Source organism: Cherax quadricarinatus, chromosome 18 (assembly GCF_038502225.1).
Source record: "Cherax quadricarinatus isolate ZL_2023a chromosome 18, ASM3850222v1, whole genome shotgun sequence".
Lineage (NCBI taxonomy): Eukaryota > Metazoa > Arthropoda > Malacostraca > Decapoda > Parastacidae > Cherax > Cherax quadricarinatus.
Window position 1 is genome coordinate 35,164,323 of NC_091309.1, and position 19,472 is coordinate 35,183,794.

The 19,472-nt window shown below is 40.7% G+C and overlaps 2 protein-coding genes across 6 annotated transcripts in view; both read right to left on the minus strand.

Moving 5' to 3' along the window:
* Nucleotides 1–19,472, minus strand: part of LOC128689467 (F-box/LRR-repeat protein 2) — a 360,993-nt gene that overhangs the window by 200,545 nt on the left and 140,976 nt on the right. The gene's annotated exons all lie outside the window — the stretch shown is intronic.
* LOC128689471 (ceramide synthase 5) overlaps nucleotides 14,380–19,472 on the minus strand; it is a 21,103-nt gene continuing 16,010 nt past the window's right edge. For 3 of the 4 annotated variants that reach the window (XM_053777811.1, XM_053777808.1, XM_053777810.2), the window contains exon 2: nucleotides 14,380–15,571. In XM_053777811.1, the coding sequence (XP_053633786.1) occupies nucleotides 14,478–15,566 (1,089 nt within the window). In that variant the 5' untranslated portion in view covers nucleotides 15,567–15,571 and the 3' untranslated portion in view covers nucleotides 14,380–14,477. The remainder of the gene's footprint in view (nucleotides 15,572–19,472) is intronic. The other variant, XM_053777809.1, reaches the window with a different exon arrangement.

Here is a 19,472-nt window from a genome sequence, read left to right on the forward strand (position 1 = left end):
CAAACTTAACAACACTCCCGTTACTAATTTGATTTTGAGAGGTATTTTATATTAAAAAATGCACTAAACATGCATGGGTCATACAACAATTTTTATTTATTTTAAATGAAGATGATGGCAGAATGGAAAACTTAACTGAGACAATGACTCCCAGGAAGACCAAGTTTTTACAAGTCTATTCGACCATAGTTTTTTTATTGTCAATTTTACAACCTCTTCAAAAAAAATTGTCTTGCTTAAAGTGAAGTGAATTACTGGAAATGGGGTCTTGTTTTCTCTTTTTTATTATAATATAATTAGATTATGTATATTTTAAAGCAAGATTATAACACTGAAACTGTAGTAGCAGTAAGGTGAAGTATATGGTATTGCGACGTCACAGAATGAACGCCATAAATATATTCTATATATTACTTTCTCATATAATTTTATATTGCTGATGTTTTCAATAATAGCCAAATTGAAAAATTCATGCCTTATATTATTATATGACTTATATATATTTAGCTTATGTATGTAGGTAGGATGTAACAACTACACCACTCTTTGTACTCATTGATGGAGAGTTTTGATTGGCTGTCAACGCTGCAAACTACCTGCTCTCTTGTTTCTCAGTTTGGCCTTGCTTCTCTCTCTCACTCCTGCTTATTGAGGGAACCTACGTACCTCTCTCTTTCTCTGTTCTGTTTAGGAGAATGCTCTTCTCAGTTCGTATTATTTAGACTATATTTTTGGTAGAGTGCCTCAGATGGTGAGCCGGTACATACATACCGTAACTCCGCGTAACTTACTTCACACAGCATTATTTAGACTTAGTGATAGTTGACGCTTCCAGAGTTTAAGTCGTGGAGACACTATTTCTGGTCCCAAATTCAACACTCGAACTGTGTTGTTCTGGCATCTACGCATTATCGTAGTCAGTAAATTGGAATGGATAAACTCAGTTTCAGTAATAAGGGAGTTTTATGCCTTTGTGTAAGATCTGTTGAAGGTCCAGTTAGGGTCGTTTTGTTCTTGATTCCTTGCCTGATGCTGTGCTTTCACTGCTGCTTCCAGCATTGCCGCTGTTTGGCGAATGGATCATCATAACGTTCAAGGAAGCTGTTTAATTACCTCAATGGTCCATGAGTTAGCTTATGTAGGAACTTCTTGTTGTCAGTTACATTCAAAGTCGAGTCAATCTGAGCACATTCCGAGTACTCACACAGTCAAGAGGAGGGGCCAGGAGCTGAGTCGACCCCATCAACCACAATCAGGCGAGTACAATTAGGCGAGTACACACACACTATTACTCTTGTATTTGTGAATACATTATCATAGCAATGTACCACAGTACATATTAATAGTAGTACAGTATTTTATCAAATGTGCCCAAAGCATCGTATGATTAGTGTACAGAATAACTATGATATATAAGTATACTAAGTTATACTCCAAGAGTTGTGTAGGAGTTTATCTCCTTAATTATTCGAACTACATTAACTATAATTATTAACACGAAGACACCTTTGTTATAAAAGATCTCTACTTGTGTTTGGTTTGTATTCATCCAGCTGCAATCCAAAAAGCTCTATTGTGAAATCACATAATTTACGGGATAACTGGACTAGGATACACTATGACAAACTTACGAAACCAGAAACAAGCTAGATGTTAGAGGGGAATCAATAAGTTGACCTAGTCTTCTCTGGAGATATCTTCACTTAACAGATGTCGCATTTTGTAACATGGTTACCAGATTTATTATTCGGTTTAGAACACAAAACTATCGAGAGTTTTAGTAGGAATATTTGGGTTGGTTAAGGAAGGTGGGAGGTCGTGTAGGAATGTGAGGCGATGTGAAGCCTAATGTGTGTGTTTTGTGGCACCGAGGCAGGTCCATGGAAGAGACTATTGATAGTTAGGGGGAGCACTAAAACCGCAAGGGTAATACAGCGCCTAAGGTGATGAAAGGTATTCAGACTATTCAAGGAATTGGAGCGCAGGCTCAATTTCTTAGATGAAGAAATTCCCCCCTCACCAGCATCAAGGAACCTCCTCTGAGGGGACCTAGACTCACTAACCTATGGGGTGGCTTATTTTCTAGTCCCTGCTTTTAGGAGCAAGAGAGGTTGGAAGTAGTTTGAATGCTCCAAGAGTGTTGCTAGTAGCGCTGAAATTGACCGAAGATCGAACCACGGAGTGTGAATAAGGGTCCTGGGAGAATAAGTATTGGAGCAGTAAATAGTGATTTTGCTAGGCTACCGCGGTACTATGAGAGGAACCACCTGCTGTATAACACGAAAGTTTGCCCCCTTTTTGTGTGGGGAGGGGTAAATTTCGTAATTTTAAAAGCATAAATTGTAACCGGTATTAATTGTGAGGGGAGGGGAGAAAGTTCCTACAGATATGTACTGAATACTGATGTAATAGTTTAAATAATATTGGTTGGGTCTTTACCTCCTGTATCAGTCAGCAGTGTATGCACGCTAGTGCCACCTGTGAACCACATTTAACTACAAATGGGATCCACCTGGTGACTTAGATTACATTATTTCTGTTCTAGTTTCCCTTTACTTAACAACAGCACACTGGATCTGTCTCCGCTGTACACACCAGGTCTCTCTTGATCACGTAAGCAGCCATAATACATTACTGTCAAGTTTTTAAGTTTCCTGTCTAACATTTCTCATATTGGGTTACCAGTTGTGATTTTATCAAACTGAAGTTAACCGCGACAACCAGTTCTTATGGTCGCCAGCCAATTTCATATGGTATCAGGACACCCTTACGAAGGGGCGAAGGGACGGCAGCAACCAGGAAACACAGTGAAGGAACAGCACACACACAATGTAAATTAATATTCTTTATTTGTAAAAAAAAAAAAAAAAGGCCATTCTGCCGATATATTTCGTGAACAAAGCAAATGACTAGTAGTGTCTTATAAAATATATGTGTAACCTGATCAACAATAGAAATTTTAACTGCACGAGGTACATATATTGGTTAACACTGGAATGGTAACTGTTAGCACAAGGTACTGGCTAACACTGGAATGGTAACTGTCAGCACAAGGTACTGGTTAACAATGGTAACTAAACAAGGTACTGGTTAACAATGGTAACTAAATGTACTGGTTAACAATGGTAACTAAACAAGGTACTGGTTAACAATGGTAACTAAACAAGGTACTGGTTAATGGTAACTAAACAAGGTACTGGTTAACAATGGTAACTAAACAAGGTACTGGTTAACAATGGTAACTAAACAAGGTACTGGTTAACAATGGTAACTAAACAAGGTACTGGTTAACAATGGTAACTAAACAAGGTAATGGTTAACAATGGCAACTAAAAAAGGTAATGGTTAACAATGGTAACTAAAAAAGGTAATGGTTAACAATGGTAACTAAACAAGGTAATGGTTAACAATGGTAACTAAACGAGGTAATGGCTAACAATGGTAACTAAACAAGGTAATGGTTAACAATGGTAACTAAACAAGGTAATGGTTAACAATGGTAACTAAACAAGGTAATGGTTAACAATGGTAACTAAACAAGGTAATGGTTAACAATGGTAACTAAACAAGGTAATGGTTAACAATGGTAACTAAACAAGGTAATGGTTAACAATGGTAACTAAACAAGGTACTGTTAACAATGGTAACTAAAAAAGGTACTGTTAACAATGGTAACTAAAAAAGGTACTAGTTAACAATGGTAACTAAAAAAGGTACTGTTAACAATGGTAACTAAAAAAGGTACTGGTTAACAACTGCAGATTCACTTTAGTCGAGGACAAAAATAAAAGTCGTTAATTCATTCACATTGCAACCATCAACATTATTACCACCATCATCAACATTATTACCACCATCAACATTATTACCATCATTATTACCACCATCATCAACATTATTACCATCATTATTACCACCACCATCAACATTATTACCACCACCATCAACATTCTTTATTACCACCATCAACATTAATACCATCATTATTACCATCAACATTATTACCACCATCATTACCATCAACATTATTACCACCATCAACATTATTACCATCAACATTATTACCACCATCAACATTATTACCATAACCATCAACATTATTACCACCACCTTAAACATTACCACCGCCATCAACATTATTACCACCACCATCAACATTATTTATTACCACCATCAACATTAATACCATCATTATTACCATCAACATTATTACCACCATCATTATTACCATCAACATTATTACCACCATCAACATTATTACCATCACCATCACCATTATTACCACCACCTTCAACATTACCACCGCCATCAACATTATTACCACCACCATCAACATTATTTATTACCACCATCAACATTATTACCACCATCATCAACATTCTTCATCACCATCCCTTGATCAGCACCATCAACATTCTTTATCACCATCCCATGAGCAGTACCATCAACATTCTTTATCACTATCCCTTGATAACCACCACCAACATTCTTTATCACCATCAACATTGTCACCATCACCTGATCACCGCCACCAACATTCTTTATCACCATCAACATTATCACCATCACCTGATCACCACCAACATTCATCACCATCAGCATTCTTTATCACAATTCCTTGATCAGCACCATAAACATTATCACCATCCCTTGATCAGCACCATCAACATTATCACCATCCTTTGATCAGCACCATCAACATTATCACCATCCTTTGATCAGCACCATCAACATTATCACCATCCCTTGATCAGCACCATCAACGTTATCACCATCCCTTGATCAGCATCATCAACGTTATCACCATCAGTTGATCACCACCACAAACATTATCACCATCACTTGATCACCACCACCAACATTATCACCATCACTTGATCACCACCACCAACATTATCACCATCACTTGATCACCACCACCAACATTCTTTATCATCCCTTGATCAGTACCATCAACATTCTTTATCACCATCCCTTGATCACCACCATCAACATTATCACCATCCCTTGATCAGCACCATCAACATTATCACCATCCCTTGATAAGCACCATCAACGTTATCACCATCCCTTGATTAGCACCATCATTATCACCATCCCTTGATTAGCACCATCAACATTATCACCATCACTTGATCACCACCACCAACATTCAGAACCATTAAGTACTAACACACAAAGAACTTGGTTAATATTGAAGTCAATAAGCCTAAACATACGTTCAGCTTCTTGCAAGAAAACACTTAACTTCTACAAGTGTAGTGGTAGTGATGAGTAGTGGTGATGAGTGGCGGTGATAGTGGTGGCTTTGGTGGTGAGTGGTGGGGGTGGTAGAGGTGGGTAGTGAATGGTGGGTGATGGGTGGTGGTAGTGATGGTGATGGTAGTGATGGTGATGGGTGGTGGTAGTGATGGTGATGGTAGTGATGGTGATGGGTGGTGGTAGTGGTAATAGTGATGATGGGTGTTGGTACCGGTGATAGGTGGTGGTGGTAGTAGTGATGATGGGAGTTGGTACTGGTGATGGGTGGTGGTGGTAGTAGTGATGATGGGAGGTGGTGGTAATAGTGATGATGGGTGTTGGTACCGGTGATAGGTGGTGGTGGTAGTAGTGATGATGGGAGTTGGTACTGGTGATGGGTGGTGGTGGTGGTAGTAGTGATGATGGGTGTTGGTACTGGTGATGGGTGGTGGTGATTGTAGTGATGATGGGTGTTGGTACTGGTGATGGGTGGTGGTGATTGTAGTGATGATGGGTGTTGGTACTGGTGATGGGTGGTGGTGGTTGTAGTAATGATGGGTGTTGGTACCGGTGATGGGTGGTGGTGGTAGTAGTGATGATGGGTGTTGGTACTGGTGATGGGTGGTGGTGGTAGTAGTGATACGTGTTGGTACTGGTGATGGGTGGTGGTGGTGGTAGTGATGATGGGTGGTGGTGGTGGTGGTGATGATGGGTGGTGGTGGTGGTAGTGATGAAGGATGTTGGTACTGGTGATGGGTGGTGGTGGTGGTAGTGATGATGGGTGGTGGTGGTGGTGGTGGTGATGGGTGGTGGTGGTGGTAGTGATGAAGGATGTTGGTACTGGTGATGGGTGGTGGTGGTAGTAGTGATGATGGGTGTTGGTACTGGTGATGGGTGGTGGTGGTAGTAGTGATGATGGGTGTTGGTACTGGTGATGGGTGGTGGTGGTAGTAGTGATGATGGGTGGTGGTGGTAGTAGTGATGGGTGGTGGTGGTGGTAGTAGTGATGATGGGTGTTGGTACTGGTGATGGGTGGTGGTGGTAGTCATGGGTGGTGGTAATGATAAGTAGTGGTGATAGGTGGTAAGCGGTTTGGGGCAAAAGCATAATACTCTCTCACTTTACAGTTCATCCTCTTAACAGTCAGCATTTCATTCTTGCTAAGATAATCAAACGGGTGACTGTTTAACGAGGCTTTTACAGTGATACTGTGCTAGGTAGGTTCCCGTTTTCTGTTCATGCGTTATAACTTACTACGGCCTTTATCTTACATTTTATTTATTGCCGTTATGGTATGTTATAACTGGTTATTTTCACTGACAACAATAAATCTATCTTAACCTGACTTAAAACAGAAAAATTTGCTACAAGCTTTATGCCATAAATCAAGACAGAATATGCAAGGCTCATTACAACCACATTACAGGACCAAGTCTGATGGAAACTTAATCTTCGATCAATTAGACTTTTACCATTCTGGCCCCGTAATAAGTGGGAAATTAGCCGTATTAATTGGTTTTGTAAAAGAGGATGAGCTATATTTTGTGTAAATCATAACGGTGGTCCGGCCTTACAGTCCTACCATCACTACTACCTTACTATGTACACCAAAGTAATGTTGATAAGAACACAAACTTCACTAACTATATCACACTTGACTGATACTGGAGGAGTTACTGTCTGCTTGAAACACTGCTTAACAATATAAAACAATTACATTGTGCTCAAGACACACGTTAACTCTCTTGGAACGGTTACTGTCTGTAAATAACTGTCTTGGAAAGTTAATGTCTGTAAATAACTGTCTTGGAAAGTTAATGTCTGTAAATAACTGTCTTGGAATAGCTGTCCGTAAATAACTGTCTTTGGAATAGTTAGTCTGTAAATAACTGTCTTTGGAATATAGTCTATAAATAACTGTCTTGGAATAGTTATTGTCTTGGAATAGTTACTGTATGTAAATTACTGTCTTGGGATACTTACTGTCTGTAAATAGCTGTCTTGGGATGGTCACTCTCTGTAAATAACTCTTGGAATGGTTACTATTTATAAATTACTGTTTTGGAATAGTTAGTCTGTAAATAACTGTCTTGGAATGGTTAGTCTGTAAATAACTGTCCTTGGAATGGTTACTATTTCTAAATAACCGTCTTTGTAATTTTTACTGTCTGTAAAAGGCACAATAGCAGCATTATAATTGGAATGGTATTTAATTACCTATAAGTTAGAGTATGACCGACATGATTACAGTCTCTTCAAGACACTTTACTGATATTGGAATGTTTCCTGCATGTTAACACAGTCTGCCTGACACGCCCCGACATGTTACTGGCTTTCTTTATACCTAACAACACTTTATAAAATGTAAATCACTCATTGTAACCTTTGCAAAGAAATAAAATTTGTATTTGTAATGGCTACTGCTTGCACAACACACTGTATCAATACTGCATTGGCGACGGTCGGACAGGATGTTCCCTTATCAATGGCATGGCAATATTCCTTAGCTGGCTAACACAACTTACTACAATGGAGAAAAATGTTATTATCACGACAACTGTAAAATTCTAGACGGTTTCATAAGTGGCCTCTTGAGTGGAATGTGAACTGAGAGAGCAATATTGCACAATAGTTTCGTCCAATACACTGAGTGACAAGTGCATTCAATATACTTCTCCATCCTCCTCCACACACACTTGACAGTTTGTGTGTTCTTGTACATCCACCACACTTCCTCATCCTTCTCCACACACACTTGACACTGTTTAATCTCAGAGTTGCTACACCAACCTGTCTTACATACACAGGTACAGTACACATGTCATAAACATCGTCTCTCTCTCTGCCTTAATACACATTCCTTCACAATTCTTATATAACGCAACCATATTTTAATTGTTAACAAATTCACTATTTCTTAACGTCGATCTTATTAAATTCATCGCCAAGAGTTTGAATTAATGTTTTCATTGTAATGTTCGTGCAAAACTTTTCATGTTTGTTATGTTGCTGCGGCTTCCCAGTCCTTGCAACACTTACATGCTAGCACCACATGCTCTCGATACATGTTTGTTATGTTGCTGCGGCTTCCCAGTCCTTGCAACACTTACATGCTAGCACCACATGCTCTCGATACATGTTTGTTATGTTGCTGCGGCTTCCCAGTCCTTGCAACACCTACATGTTAACACCACATGCTCTCTATACAAACTTTACTCTTATTTAAGAAAAAAAAAAACTCCTCTACAATAGTGGTGAAATTTACTGATTAAATAATGAGCTTCAGTAGGGAGCTCAACATAGATTCTTCTTTTCAGAATCCTAGCAGCTAAATGAAGGGTAACCGTTAGACTTGACTCACTAGAGCGCAGGCGAGAGAAATACATCCTAATATATACATGGAAAATCCTAAAGGGACTTCTCAAATCTGTACAGAAATCACTCCCTACGAAAGCAAAAGACTGGGCAGGCGGTGCAACATATCCCCAATGAAAAGTAGGGGCGCCACTGGTACACTAAGAGAAAACGCAGCAGAACTGTTCAACAGCCTCCCACTAGGCATAAGGGGAATTACCAATAGACCCCTGGCTGCCTTCAAAAGTGAGCTGGACAGATACCTAAAGTCAGTATCTGACCAGCCGGGCTGTGGTTCGTACGCTGGACTACGTGCGGCCAGCAGTAGCAGCCTTGTTGATCAGGCTCTGATCCACCGAGAGGCCTAGTCAAGAACTGGGCAGCGGGGGCGTTGACCCCCGGAACACCCTCCAGGTAGACCCGTAGGGTCACGTAGCACTAGGTTAATAATACCTATTCTGAACTCTTACACATCTCAAGATGTCTGCCCACTCAACATGCCCCGTCATATCTAACTTTGCTAAATAAAAATAAAATGTTACCATACCAAGAGAACGTGGCTTTTGCTTACACTGTAAGAATACAGTAGCGGCACGCTACCGATGTATTCAATTCTTGCCAACTACAAACAAAAAAACCCGCCCGTGATGGGCTTTTGATGCGAGGAATTTGACCAGTCTTCTACTTTTTTTAATTAAACCTGATTGCTCCCCCATTCCCTAGGTTTAGCGCTCACTCCACCATGCATGAAGTGTGTGGTAAGCAGAGTGAGCAGTGACCAGGTGAACCACACCATCATAACTTACTACTGATAACACCTCTACTTAACCAATGATACCGTATTATAATGTATCAGTTCAATAACTTTTATCATCACCACCTCACATCTCCCTCACACATCACCTCATTACCTCCCACGGAGACCTACCTCTACCATCACCACCACCTCATTGCCTCCCACGAAGACCTACCTCCACCATCACCACCTCATTACCGCCCACGGAGACCTACCTCTCATAACCTTTCCTCTATCAATTTTTCATTTACTTAAGTCTTGCTAAATACAATTTTAATATCCCAATACTGAACCTGGTCTACATTACTCATTATCAAGAGCGGCAGTGTGTGGAGGCAGGCTCCTTACTACAGACGAGGACCCTACACCTAGACACGAACCACTCAAGTGACCCAGTGTCCAGAGTCCTGGAGCTGTGTACTAACAAATTTATGTAATATATTTCATATATAATACTAACATCGACGTTCCAGTACCATACCATGACACAGCCGTAAATAATTTTAAACTGTTATAATATTTTCACTCTTACAAGGATCAACACACACAAACACTTCAAGTTTCCCCTTCAATGCTACAGTTTCCACTACTGCTCTTAGAAATGTGACTTGCTTACACTCTACATGAAGTCTTTCGTGTTGTCAGAGCATGATGGGATTTTAAAGAATATATTGTCAGCGTATCAGATATGGTTCACACCAACACCATAAACTGTTATGTTGACGAAGAATAAAATGTCACAATGGAAATGTTCTCCAACAGTACGTTTTTAGGAGGAACATTATGACGACATTTCAGTCCATACTGTGCCAATGTCAAGTCACAACTGGGACTAGACATTGGCTCCTCTCCTAAATGCACTTTTTGTGACTTGTGATGATGATAATTTTAAATAAAATGGGACTAAGGACATTACCTTGAGGTGTGTTCAATTTCATTTTGTGTACCTTGGACCTTGTTTCCCTCCACATTACTCCAGTCCTTATGCGTTACATATTTCCCCACTCGTGGTTACCAATTTGCTAATTACCATGCTAATTAAGAGAGATTTTTTGTGCGTTATCGAAGGTCTCTCTCAGGTCAAGAAATGAGTAGTGCGCCTTGCTACTAGCAAGAACTGTAGTGACGCAATGTGTAGTGCTGCTACTTCACCCTAATCTAGTTAGAATTCTAACGCGTTCATTTCTGTGCAATAATGTATTTAATAATATTCTCTAACATTTTAAGGAACCATGACGTGAGAAAAGTCTTACATGCATCAATGAAACAACCACAGCCACGCTACAACATACTAGCCACTGTCAGTAAGACGACTCCAGAAACTACTACTTGTAAGAGCAAAAGGTGGTGACCAAGAAGATACCAAACTGGTGTTCCTGGCAGCCATCGCGCAGACGAAGCTGCCACGGTGGCCAGCAAAGATAAACAGATTTTAATGTGCTACTTAGTCTAGAACAAATCATGGAGCAATGTGAGACTGACAACAAAACTGGCGCGACGTCCATACCGTGATAACCCAGGCACATCCAGATACGAAATCCGCATCTAGTTCAAAGGTGTAGTAGTATTTTAGTCGTTAGGAGATAATGGCTGCCGTCTCTTAAATGATAACTTGCTGAGTGGCAAGCAACCGCTGGAGTACTGGTGCTAAGGATCCACCTCACTTTAAGATATCAAGAAACCAGTGTTCTATCTCTCCCCAGGTACCGGCAGATAGGTTCTAGTAAACAAAGACACTAACTAAGCCTAACATCAGGCATCAACCTGGGAGGTGAGATGGGAACATCACAGTGCATGAAAATGAAAATTAGCCATTACTGCAAATATTCTAGCATTACTTACTTTTCTTAGTTTGTTAAGCTTATTGCTTATTAACTGTACGTGAGTTAAGTTTGCAATTCACGTACTTGCAAGTTAACACCAAGACTATGTCCCTAAAATAGTGATCAAGTAAATCCTCAGTGTGCGTGTATATATACATGTATATGCATGTATGCTATATATATATACATGTATATATATATAGATATACACATTTAAGTGTGTATACATGCAAACATATATCCCCTAGTGTACATACAGGAAAATATTCACTCCTCATTGTATTTAAAGAGTTGGATATCTGAGTGTATATACAAAGGGAAATGTACATCTCTCAAAATGCATATACAGAAAAATATATAGCTCTATGGATATACACAAAGATATAAACCTCTGTGTTTACATACACAGCATCCTGGTTCTCGTAGAGAACTGCGAGTCAAGAGCATCATTCCCCTTGACACAGCCGAGGTATTTCTAGCAACACCCTCAACTGATGAAATTAAATTGATAAACACACCCATCACTCGCTGAGAGCGCCGATTCTAGAGCAAAGTTCAGCAAGGGGCCAATCACCCACACAGGTCGCAACCCAAAAATTAAACATTGAATAATGCCCACACCACCAGTGCCAATCGGATGACACTGTGATAGCAACATCAACCTGGTAATGAGTATCAACACAGTAACCAGCATCATCGCAGAGGTGGCAGTGACAACAATGGCTACTTATTGAGGGCAAAGTGTGGCAAAGGAGTTTATTACTGTCTCTCAACATCCCGAAGTGGATAAAAGACGAAGGTGACCACTGTTTAACCGGTGAGGGAAGGGGGTAGGGGGGATGACCACTGGCTAATGTCCACATGAAAACGCCATAGTTCTTTATTGAGAGTAGAGCACAGTGCCTGACCATATCTTCGACACCCCAGTTGTATATCTCAGCTCAGGCTGACAGATATATCATTACTCTGAAAACCCATACTATGTGAAGTACAGGCAGGAAACCCATCCTGCGCGATGGACCTTGACAGGAATGCCATCACTGTGTGATGGAATACAACGGGAAGCTCTATTTTGTGTGACGGTGTATGACTGGTAACCCATCCTGTGGCATGAGGCCGACAGAAAAATCACGATGTATGACTGGCAAATCATCCAGTGTGGTGGGCAAACACTGCTACTTCTCTAGCCTTGTAAACATGTCATACAGAACAGGGTAGCCACACAAAGTGGTGAAGTATCTAATTTTGAAAATAAAAATGTGCCTTGGGAAGACAGTGGATAGTACAGTTGGCGCTACTGAACGGTTGTTAGACGGAAAAGTTCAAACTACTTCATATAGCTTTCTCTTTGTGACTGGGAAAGGTGTATAACTTTCCAAGTGTAGAATGCAAAAAAAAGACTATAGCTTTCTATTTGTGGGATGGAGAAACTAGCTTCCTATTTGTGGAATGTGGAAACTAACTTTCTATATGTGGGATGGAATAAGACTACAGTTTTCTATTTGTGGGATGGTGCAAAAAGTAGCTTTCTATTTATGGGAAGGAGAAAGACTATACTTTTCAATTTGTGGGATGGAAAAAAAACTAGCTTTCTATTTATGAAATGGAGACTAGCTTTCTATTTGTGGGATGGAATAAGACTAGTTTTCTATTTGTGGCATAGAAAAGGACTAATTTTCCATTGGCAGGATAAAAAAAAAAAAACTTTCCCCTGAGGGATGGAAAAGACCAGCTTTCGATATGTTATATAGAAAAAGACTTAACATTGTATTTGTGGCATAACATATGGATGATTACACTGATTTCTATGTTTAGAAAGAGGGAATATCCATTGTAAGAGGCTGCAACGCGAGTATTACTTTTTCCGAACAAGCAGAGAAGACACAGAGATGCTGCTGTGTATCCCTAGGCTAATAATTCAACAACATGAGATAGCTCAGGAGCACCCAGATGAAACGGACTTGAAAGCAATATGAGAGTCGTACTTAAAACAAGGCTGAAATGAGGCTCCTGTAAACACAAGAGAAAGATCTGCCGAACCTGCAGATATGTGTGACTTCCAGGACTTTGCCTCACCGCAGGTGACAGATGTTAATGTTGATAAACGACTGAGTATATCATTAATAAAGCTGAAAACATTACTGCAATCTGCAGGAGTCTGCCATAATGCTGAACAGACCAAAATCTTGTGTATCTTTACAACTTAATTGTGCTCTTATACAAGTGATGCACAAAATGACGGAATCAGACACATATACAAGAGAGAACTGAACTAAATAAAGAGAGATTATGTGAATATAAGTGAAGTATGAAGAACAAGGTGGTGTGACCAGGTGCCATCAAGGTAGCCAGCAGGTGCCTCCACGCGACACTGCCCCACATATACACATGACAAGAGATGCCACTACACACCCATTTAAGCTATTATGATGAGGTGACTAGGAACTCTTTCTTATTATCTAACACAAATGTGAGGTTAACACTCGGAAGAGCTCAACACTAACAAATCTTTCAGTCCCTGACGTGCATTCAGCAAATTTGTAAACGAAATATGTTGAGAGAGAAACATACAAGTTCTGCATGTTCTTAACATTAAAAAGTGCAAGTGACAAAAAGTCAATTAATGTAGAGCCGAGACGAGGCTACATGAAGCGAACCTTCATGGCGTTATGATAGCAACACACAATGCTTGACAAGATCATTGAGAAAGACGCATGTACCTTCATGATACATTCAACGTTGACAAGATCATTGAGAAAGACACATGTACCTTCATGATACATTCAACGTTGACAAGATCATTGAGAAAGACACATGTACCTTCATGATACATTCAACGTTGACAAGATCATTGAGAAAGACACATGTACCTTCACGATACATTCAACGTTGACAAGATCACTGAGAAAGACACACGTACCTTCACGATACATTCAACATTGACAAGATCACTGGAACAAGCGTGCCTAGATGATATACCTACAATATGGAAAACATTTCAGATTATCATGGATGGATTCACAGCCTATTATTGCTCAAAAGATTGTACATTCAGTAATATTAAAATTTGTTTAGTGATGGTTGTACGTTCGACATAAGGAACTATTTTAAATTACATAAGAACAGGCACTAGCTGAAAATACAAAGGAATCAGAATGCAGCCAATGAATATATCTAAACATTTATTTGGTTCTTGCAAGAAAGCAGAGGAGGAAATCAAGAAGAAATTGCAATAATGCATGTTAAAACTAACTTTGCATTTATCAGTCCTTTTTGCACGAATCATCGTCGTTTTCGTCAGCTGAATACTCGGTTGAGGAGCGTACATCATCTATCTGCTTGTTCTGTAGCTTTCTGACCACAATCCTCAGGATGAGGTAGGTCCAGCCTAAGTGTATAAGCAGCAACGACAGCAGCATGCCGTTAAAAATATAATACACAGGGTACCAAACATTGAGGATCACGTGAGCCTCGAAGAATGTGCTTCTGAGAATCCACACCGGATATATACCTGTCCGTGTGCTCAGCCACAGCAACAAAAACACGACAAATAAAGAATCCATCCAGCTTTGTCTCCCACAGAGTTTACACATCTTGGCCACGAGCATTGGTATGTCGGCACACTCGTGAACCACCAACACCAGTGTCCCGATACGTACAAAATTACATGCCCAAGAGAACGATATAAGCACAATGGTAAGAATATGGTGTACAAAAAGTTGATTAGAATCCTTGCGTCGGTGTTGAAAGGTGTGAGTGATTGTCATGCACCAGTAGAACCCCAGAGCCACCATGTAGTACCACCACACGTCTGTATCAAGATCATGCTCCGGAAAACCATACCAACAGTGGCGGATGTCCCAGAACCAAGGCTTGTCCCACAGCACCAGTGGACCAAAAACACAATACACCATGTAATAGAGCACCTCCCAGGCTAGGCCACAGAACTTGCCTAAATCGGTAGTTCGAGCTGACATTGCTCGCTGCCTCAGCCATCTCTCCACTTGTCGCTCCGTCCATCCTGCTGTGTGCGCAGCCTTGCGAACCTCTTCCACGGGAGTATGACTGCGATACTGACGGAACAGTGCCTCTAGATGGGCGTTAGGCGGTGGTGGGCGTATACGTGTGTCCTTGACACCCAAGGCAGCAGCAAGGGGAGTGAACATGAAGGGAGTTAATACGAAGTAGCGTAGAAAGATGAAGGCGCCGGCTATGAGAAACGGGTAGGTCCACACATCGTAGAACTTGGGGTAGTTAAAATGTTGAGCGTGCACCAGGAGGTCCCAAGTGTAGCCGGGGGGCAGCCATACGCTCTCGCTCCAGAACCATGCGCTGAGGGCCGTCCCTGCCATCCTACCTGAGAGGACCAACCAGAGTTATAACACACCCTCAGCATCACAACCTCCCCACCCCCCCCACACACAGTTCAACCACGCATGATTACAAACACTCCTACACTCCTGATCCCTTCCCCACACCCACCAACGCTATACACATACACACAACCATACACACACACACACACACACACACACACACACACACAACCTCCCCTCCCACACAAACACACTCTCTTAACCCCCCACACACAAAAATCACACGCACAACCCCTTCAATCCCCCCCACACACATTCAGCCCACCACACACAAAACCACACATACATACACAACCACACACACACACACACATATAACCCCCCACACACACACAACCCCTTCAATCCCCCCACACACACAACCCCTTCAATCCCCCCACACACACAACCCCTCCAATCCCCCCACACACACAACCCCTTCAATCCCCCACACACATTCAATATCGTTCCGTGAGAACAAATGCTGAAGATTTTATAACCAAGTATAATATTACATAGAAAATACTAAAGGTACAGAGGCTGGCTGACTGGCCGGGTGGTGTCAATGATTAAGAAAACACCAGCGTAGAGTAGCATCCTCATGATGTGCAACACACACGGCTCAACACACTCAAGCATTTACACTGATCGCATCAACTGATGTGTGGCAACATTATACTTGCAACATCAACAATCACACTACTCTCGTCCATTGATGTGTGGCAACAGTACACTTGCAACAACATTAAAATTAACAATGTCTCTAACACCAAACACTACACGTTCACACTAACAGTGTTTGCAACACTACACACTCGCGCTAACAATATTTGCAACACCAAACATTCAACACCATTCACACAAATTGTTTACTACATTACACACCCAACATTCACATTAACAATGTTTGCAACACTATACATTCAACTCCGACATTCAGACTAACAGATTGAACAAAGAATATCAGCGTTGCACCTTACATTCACTTAAAACATTCTCTGGAATAAGAGACATCAGGACAATCAAGACATTTACTGAAGAAGACATTTCGCCACTAGCGGCTTTTTGAACGCTAATCCCCGAATGGGCCACCAGTGGCGAAACGACTCCTGCAACGTCTTGCTCGTGTGGCTTATTCGCACACTGTCGGTTATGTATGTACACACTTGCACAAGAAAATTCTCAGTAAATTAAACCCACTAAGAGACATTATCTTGTTTTGTTAGTAATAAACCCACTAAGAGACATTATCTTGTTTTATTTGTAATATTAAACCCACTAAGAGACATTATCTTGTTTTGTTAGTAATAAACCCACTAAGAGACATTATCTTGTTTTATTTGTAATATTAAACCCACTAAGAGACATTATCTTGTTTTATTTGTAATATTAAACCCACTGAGAGAGATCACTTTGTTTTGTTAGTAATATATGTTGCTACGTCTAAATTAAGGAAATAACAAAGGCAGACAAGAACGTCTAATTTTGAAGAGACTGAATAACAGAAAGTCACAATATGGTGACTGGAACAGCTCATGAAGGAACTACACTATGTCCAGACTGCTGATCAACAGGATATTATCCTTTCTGGAGACCACTGTAACATGATGTTGATAGGTCCTTCTCAAACCCAACCCACTTCACTAGAGTTGTACTACTACCACCACTCTCTCGTAGCTTACTATCTGACTCCTGCCACTATATATACTCGTTCTTGGTTATCTCTATATTAGGACTGAAGAAGCCACTTTTCCAGAACTGTACCTAAATATCTTTTTCCACAGCTCACCAAAAACTCTGACCTAGGAGCGGAGCCTTGTAGCGGCGTGATGGCCCGTCCTGGACCACTGAGTAATTTAACAATGGTCCTTGATGGTCGAACGTCGTCCTAAGGTTCCTCTCTCCAGTGCGGGTTAGTGCCGAATTTAAAGAGAATGTGTTTATCTCAGGAAGTATTGTAAGAGATAAACTGGAATAAAAATGAATACAGGGAACAGGCAAGGAGAAAAAATACGAGTTGAGTAACATAAGAAAACTGGTACCAAGAATTCAATTAACCAACCCATAGACTCCAGATTTAAACTAGTCAAAAATAGGCATACAAAGGTAAGGAGGAGGAAGGAACTTTTTCAAAAGTGACAGTGGCTAAGAACGTGGCTTTTAAAGAAAATAAATTAAGAAAGAGATACTACAAGAAATAAAGAATAAAAAGTCACAATACCGTAGTTGGAACACAAATAATATTGTTGATAGAATTACCAACAATACGTTAATTAAATGGTAACGGCTTGACAAAACTCCTGGAGAGCGAAACGTTGCCACAATGAAATGTCGCATTAATTGTACATGTGTCCTTTTTACCTAATACACAAATAACGTGCACTTAGAAAACGAACTTACAACGACGTTGTGCTACGACTTGGATCATCAACAAGTCGTATCCCTGTGTTTTGTGTGCTATTTCTCTTTCGCGTTCATTTCTTTTCCATATCAAAGCACACAGAATTTATTCACTTTGAAAGAGAGAAAAAGTTATTTTCTTCCAAGTTGGACCACAAGAGTCGTCATAAGTTTCAGTCTTCTAAGAGCAGGTTTTTTGAGAAATTATTTACGAATACCATGTCACTGCATTGAAGGATTATCATGGGGGAGCGCTAAACCAGTAGGATTATACAGCTCCTGTGGAGGGGTGGGGGTGGAAAGTATTCAGGCCGAATTCAGGGAACTGGAGCACAGATGCAATTCCCTAGATCAAGAGCCCCTCACCAGCATCAAGGAACCTCCCTTGAAGTCACTGGAGGAAGGAAATGTTTGAGACACTGACTACGAACCTCAGGTCGTGTTAATAACAGACGACATTTGAAAATGGTATAAGAAACAACGGCCAGTTGATGACTAAGACATGACAACTGTTGTGTATCTTTATTATTGAGACGTGTCACCTACACAGTAGGCTTCTTCAGTCAATATGAGCTTTGTCAAGCCGTAATGGCTTGACAAAGCTCCTGGAGAGCGAAACGTTGCCACAATAAAATGGCACATTAGTTGCACTTGTGTCCTTTTACCCAACATTGTCGGTAATTCTACCAACATTAATACATTCTTCAGTCAAATACAGAGGCAGAAGGTGTAGTAGTGAAGTAAAGATAATGTACTCAATGCATCAACCTTGGAGGAATAGTATTTAAGGTGGTCAGTCCCTCAGCCTGAAGGGACTGACAGGCTGAGGGACTGACCACAAATATTATTCCTCCACGGCTGATGGACTGATTACATCTCTACTCCGCTACTACACCTGCTGCCTCTGTATTTGACTGAAGAAACCAACTGTAGAGGCGAAACGTTTCAATAACACACTCAACTGTTGCACTCATCACTAGAGTACACCTTGCATGTTGCTGATTAAAAGTGCAGTCAAGTGAAAGAGACAACAGTGACATGCAACAAGAAGAGCTAGAGAGACACTACTACCGAATATTAACAAGAGAAACTCGACAGGTCTGAACTAGGCAGTAAACATCAGACATAAAAGATTATTATTATTATTATTATTATAAAAAAGAAGCGCTAAGCCACAAGGGCTATACAGCGTTGCAGGGCAGGAAGGAAGCGAGAGTATCAGGTGGCAAAAGGGAGATGCATGAGTAATAGGTTACGGAGAACAGCGGGGCAGTGGATGGTGCAGGGGTAGAGGGCAGCAAGAGATTGAGGTATAAAGGGCTGAGGGGAGTGCGAAAGGCATCAACATCAGAGTTTGTGGAGTAAATCAGTCGTTGTCAAGAAGTCGATGAGAGAGTCAGGATTAAAGGAGGGTCCATCAGACCTAACAGAATGTGCTGATAAACCAAGTTATCCTCTTTAGAAAATATAAGATTTCACTACCAGAAGGAAAAATGGCAGACA